Source organism: Sphaerodactylus townsendi, linkage group LG04 (assembly GCF_021028975.2).
Source record: "Sphaerodactylus townsendi isolate TG3544 linkage group LG04, MPM_Stown_v2.3, whole genome shotgun sequence".
Taxonomy (NCBI): Eukaryota; Metazoa; Chordata; class Lepidosauria; order Squamata; family Sphaerodactylidae; genus Sphaerodactylus; species Sphaerodactylus townsendi.
In genome coordinates, this window is record NC_059428.1 from 70,576,855 (window position 1) to 70,582,854 (window position 6,000).

At 39.8% G+C, this 6,000-nt stretch overlaps 1 protein-coding gene across 1 annotated transcript in view; it reads right to left on the reverse strand.

Moving 5' to 3' along the window:
* Positions 1–5,729, reverse strand: part of TMPRSS3 (transmembrane serine protease 3) — a 28,091-nt gene extending 22,362 nt beyond the window's left edge. Inside the window, exons 1-3 of the mRNA XM_048494853.1 lie at positions 5,712–5,729; positions 2,932–3,084; positions 455–458 (exon numbers count right to left, since the gene is read on the reverse strand). Coding sequence (XP_048350810.1) covers positions 455–458; positions 2,932–3,084; positions 5,712–5,729 — 175 coding nt within the window. The remainder of the gene's footprint in view (positions 1–454; positions 459–2,931; positions 3,085–5,711) is intronic.
* Between the last annotated feature and the right edge of the window lie 271 nt (positions 5,730–6,000).

A 6,000-nucleotide genomic window follows, 5' to 3' on the forward strand; every position in this document is an offset into this window, starting at 1 on the left:
TTTCCTGCCCCTTTTGGGAATGCAGGGATACGGCAGGTCAGAGGCTGCCCAAGGTGCCCGTCAATCCTGATCAGAACCACTGGGATGCACTTTGACATGTTTTGGCAGGGTGGGAAATGTGCTGCCCAATCCATTATGCTCTGTCAACACCCAAAAATCAACACCAAGAATGCCAAGACCTCCTACATAGTAAAGGGAAGCTGAAAACACTGCCATCTTGCTGCAACAGAGACCTGCCTCTGCTAAACTGGCTTTCAAGGCTTTTGATAGCACCACGCCATAATCTCTCAGGAGCTTTCAGAACATATGAACCAGGCATCATACAGCTTAGTGGACCCCCTCCCCAACCTCACATACCTAGGACCACCTCTGTCATGGCTTCTAGAACATATCTGGGTGTACTCAGAAATACTTCCATCCTAGATTTCACTGAGATATCACCGTGTCTCGTTACTATTCTAGCATGGTGTAACACAGGGAAGTCTACTTCAGTAAATTCACTATCAGTAATATATAGCTAGGGCTGCTTGTGAAAATAATGAATATTGAATATTGAATTTCTGGACTGAATAATGATCAGTCCATACAGAAATTTCTGATAGCCAGTTCATAATCTGCCGTTATATTGAAATATCTGAGAACTTTATCAAACTCAAAATTTCTTAGAGGAATCTTGAAGATCAAAGCGGAAATATGGACTTGTTTTCTCACTATTGAATCCCCTCATTCTGTATTGTTATGTTTTTATGAAAGCCTTGCACAAAAACACCTGACTAAACCATCCTTAAACAATATCAATAATTTGACGTTTATTTCATTGTATTTAAAATAATAGTAGACCACCTTTGCTTATTAATGGTAAAATAATGGTGGACCATCTTTACAAGGCAAAACAACACCATATAAAGCCTCGTAGTCCTGTTTACATAGTGCAGTAAATGCATGTACATCCTGCATATATTTGGGCACATCTGTTTTTAAGAGCCAACAGACATTCATTTTACAAATGAAGCCAGGGACTACTGCTTGGATAATGTGGGGTTTAACTCACACTGAGAGTTGTACATGCATTGAAAGTTACATGAGAATTACTTAATATAACATGAGAATTACATATAAAGAAAAATCAAGTGTATTTTTACATGGATTGCATGCATATTCACTATACCAAAGACAGAGTTATATTAGCAACATTGTGACTAGTAACAGCTTAAAATCACATCATTCCTTCTTAAATTCAGCAGTGCAAAATTAGGGAAAAGGGGGGGGGGCTCCTCAGGATAAAATTACTTGGATGATCTTGGGGGTGGGGGTGGGGGAAGACAGTATAGATAGGCATTGCAAAAACAACCTTCACCTCCATTGCCATTTCAGAGCATTGGAGCCACCACTGAGAAAGCTCTGGAGCAGACAGTAAAAAACCAGCACTCTTTATTGGGAAGAATCAGTGAGGAGAACCTGATGCAAAGACCAGAGCTGGTGCATTGATTTATGTTCATTATGTTTCTCACTGAGTAAGAATAGAAGAGACTTTAATGACTGGCTGAGATTTACTTGTGCTATCTTTCTCCTGCTCAATCAACTCTAATTTTCACTTCAGATAGTGGTACTGCTATTTTATTTATTACTTCATTTTGCCACTGAACTATTATTTTACCACTTAACAACACAGAATCCCACACCGATGTTCAGCAAACACATATGCATGACAATGATGGCACTTCTCTATAGCTTCAAGATGTCAAATTCCAGGTCATTCTGCAAAACTGAGCAAACAGAAATGTACAATAATGTCCAGAATCTAGAAGGACTAAATAACAAAGAAAGAAATAAAGGATCGGTATTATATACACTAAAAAATTTCAAGCAATGCCAGAATATTCCAACCAAAAGCTGCTTAGATAGAGGAACTGAGATCTGATGCTGCCACTGAGACTGAAGATGCTCTCAAATGCGCATTTTAGCACAATCAGGTATAGAAGCAGAGGTGGGATCCAACCAGTTCTCACCACTTCTCTAGAAGTGGTTACTAATTTTTTCTGAGTGCCGAGAAGGGGTTACTAAAGCAACCTCCCTGTTCAATAGGGACTCGAGGTGGCGTGTGTGCGGTGGCAACACTGTTTGAATCCCACCACCATTGGAACCTGTTATTAAAATTTTTGGATCCCACCACTGTATAGAAGGTCTCATGGCGTATCAAAAACAGCCTACCAGCTGTGTGTTGTGGCCTGTGTTAGGAAGACCATTTTTGTTGGCCTTGTTCTCTACTCCCACACTATGTCGCCTTTTTTTTTACCACCCTGTGCTAGCTACTCATACAGAGTTCATAAAACACAATTCTGTGTTCCTTGCAGACTAATAGGAGGCCAAGTGGGAACACCCAGACTGATTTCACTTTAGGCACAAAGGTAAAATGATAGATCAATGAAGATGTTTGGCATGATAAAGAGACATAGTAACCAGTGCAAAGAGACTGAAAAGAGAAACTGATCTATTCATGTACTGAATGCTCCTGAACTATTGTTCTTAACGTTTTTGCTCCATTAAGGTGCCTTTTGGCATAGTGACCAAGCAAAAGAGACATTAGTTTTTTATTATTGAAGCTCTACATTTTATCTGTACCATCTGCCTTCATTTAATTCTCAGAGTACAGAGGACAAAAATTCCTAGATGCAACATTTGAATAAAAGGTATCTTTCTAAAAAAAAATGTTTGTAGGATTTTTATCACTTGGTCTTGTCCATGAAACTTTCCCAAGCCAAATACTTCAGAAGCAAAATAAGATACATTCTGAATTTTTGAGGGCAGAGGAGAACCACATTGGTGCATAGTATATTTGATTGCAAGACATTGTCTATAACTTACAGGGGTTAAAAGAAGCTCAGAGAGACACAGGGCCTATTTTTTGTATCTAATAGTATAAACCCACACATTCTTACCATTTTCATTTTCAGTAGAATCTTCTTTTGCTTCCTGTATGCAGAACAATTTTTTGTAATAAACACACAGGTCTACCTCTGGCAGTTGATCTTCTACAGTGGAAACAATTTCAACAGCTCCAGGACTGGAATCGGTTTCTTCGACCTGACCCAACAAAGAACACACAATCAAAGCACTGCAAGATCGGAGCAAAATAGCTGTCTCCTTGTTCAACAGAGATGATTTTCAGAGCTAGCTTATAGTTCAAAGTACTTGCCTTATGATAAATATAAAACAACCATTACATTTTCATGTGCCTATAGGAAATAGCTCCAGAAAAATCCTAATTGAGTCATGGGATGCTCAAAGACCTGTTAGTTCAGCACATGTCCTGTTCGTTGTTTGTTGGTCAGAAACATGGAGCCAATTTTATGATGTTCATCAACTTCTTCATTATTATGTAGCAAATTGCTCTCCCCCAAATTCCTTCCACAGTACATTACTGCACAATCAGCTTTTCACACATGCACTTTCTCGCACTGTCTAATTGGGTTCTCCTCCGCCCTTGCTGTACTACTGCTCGCTTAGCATGCAATTGTTGAAATAGGTTGTCTGTCATGGGAGGGATTTCCCCCCAGTGTTTTTAAAACTAGGCACCATTCAAAAGATCGACTGTAACCATCTACAACCTTATCTGAATTCCCAGGTTTATTTTTAAGTGCTGTCTATGCAAGATTTCTGTGCCATGCACAAGAAGTGACCTGATAAATAGAACTGAGCCCTTAGAGAGTAGCCAAACTTCACATGGCGGGGGGATGGGGGGGGTTAGCTTGTTAGCTTGTCACATGTGGGCAAGAAATTAACTGAGCCAGCTGATGTTCAAAATTAGTTTTTTTCAAATTATTTGAAATCAGTGGCCTATATCTTAGTCTAACTCAGTGCTGGGTTGTGCCTGGTGTACACACAACACAGACATATTCAAGGCACCAGGCGTAGAGGTATAATGAGCTCATGTGCAGATTCTGACTTGCCTGAGACTGAGTGCATTGGCCCTGCCCCCTACAGACTGCACACATTCAGCACCAATTATACATTGAGCTGTGTGTGCATTTAGATTCAGTCTGTCCCTATAACAGATGCTGCAGCAATCCTAACCACAAAGGTAGAATGTCTACATATACAAGTTGCATGAGTATAGGCTCCATACTCATATTGTGGTAACTGCAAGCAGGTAGAAATGGGAGTAATGCATTCAAATCCCATTTTTCAAAAGCTTCTGGAACTGTTTTTAAGTTGGCAGAGTTCAAAGGGATCAGGACATAATGAATGCTGTTTACTTTTAAGTTGCATTTCTTAGGTTATCAGTACATCTAATTCTCAATTCTACCAAATCTGTGGATACCTAAATCTAAAGACCACCAATCCCTCCAAGGGAGCTGATATCTGAAGATCAGTTGTAATTCTGAGGGGACACCACCTGCAGGCTGGCAACCCTATGGGCACCAGCCATTTTAATATTGTATATAGTATATATATTGTATACAATATTGTATAATATAGTATATAATACTGTATATATAGACGACTCCATGTCATGGAAATGCGCATACTCCTGGACACTGGCTGTATGCCTCCTTGAACACATCACCAATTACATGGTCCGAAAACAATTTGGCATCGCACCCATCAAGGTAAAAATTAGAGAGGCACCTGCGCTTGTACGGCCATGTCCAACAAGCAGCCCCGGACACTATCACCAGCATTACCTATCACATTGAGGTTACTGGTCGGCGGCCATGCAGATGGTCAAAACAACAATGGCAAGATACCATCAATGTGATTCTGAAAATTACAGGCCTGTAACCAGACATCAGTGGGACAACGCTACGAAGAAGATATAGTGATGACAGCAGAAGATCTAGAAAGTCACTGTTGATAATTTCTTCTCTGCTCTCATCTTTAATTCTGTTTGCCTTTTCTCTTCATACATAATTTTTCCTCAGTTCAGTCTGGCTTCTTCCTTCACAGCTAAGCTGTACTCCCAAGGGTCTGAAGACCACTGCTAGGTTCTAGAGAATGTGCAACACCTCTTATTCTCCTTTATCAGTCAGATATAGCAGCAGCCTTTTTTGTCTGATCACTCTTGGGGAGGTTCAGCACCTTCTAGCAAATCTTGGGGGGGGGGGGTCTACCCTCCTTTTCCCCGCCTATTTTTCAGGCTCCTTTTTGCATCTGGCCATGTATGCACTTATGTCATGTATACAGGAATAATGCTTTTCTGTCTGCTTCCCTACCCTACAAATGTGCCTTGTCCCAGTATTTAAAACTGTAGGAAAATTAAATCAGATGGTACATTTCCAGGCACCACTGTGTCCTGATAGTACTATTTTCATAACCCATGCATTGGGATTTTCCATTCTGAAACCAACATTGAGATATATATTATTCTAGGAATATCCTGCTTGAACATCTCCAGTGAAAGAAGAAATAAATTTTGAAAATAAATTCTGTGCTCTGGCACAACTGGCCTTTAGCTTAACCTTTAGATGTTCACAGAGATAACCAGAAATAACAGAAGGGTTGAGGCACACAATCAACTGAATTGCAATACATTTCTCAGACCTTGCCTTCCAGCCATACAAAGAAAACTCTTCAAGTGAGCTCAAAGAGAACTGCCCAGGTTTTTCAAAAGAGAATTACCTCATCCTTGAATGAAACAGCTTTCCACAATACAGCATGCAACTGAGGAGCAGAATGGAAATATTTAACCCCCCTCCAATACTTCTACTTACCTCTTCCAGTGAATCCATTTTTACAAGTACAACTTGTTTCTGTTTTCATTATAAATGTTAGCCAACTAAAAATTCTACAGTCTGTTTCTGAAATATTTTCATTGAGCCATCCAGAATTGTGAGCTGAATCATTGTAGTAGAAGGCATTATTACTGGCGTCAATGTAATTCAACCAGTCTATACGTATCAGGTAGCCTAGAATGGCATCAATCCAAAGGACAAGAAGGTAAAAAGGCAGGAATTCCTTTAATTAACAGTAGTCAGGGAAAGTAATGTAGGTTTTGCAAAC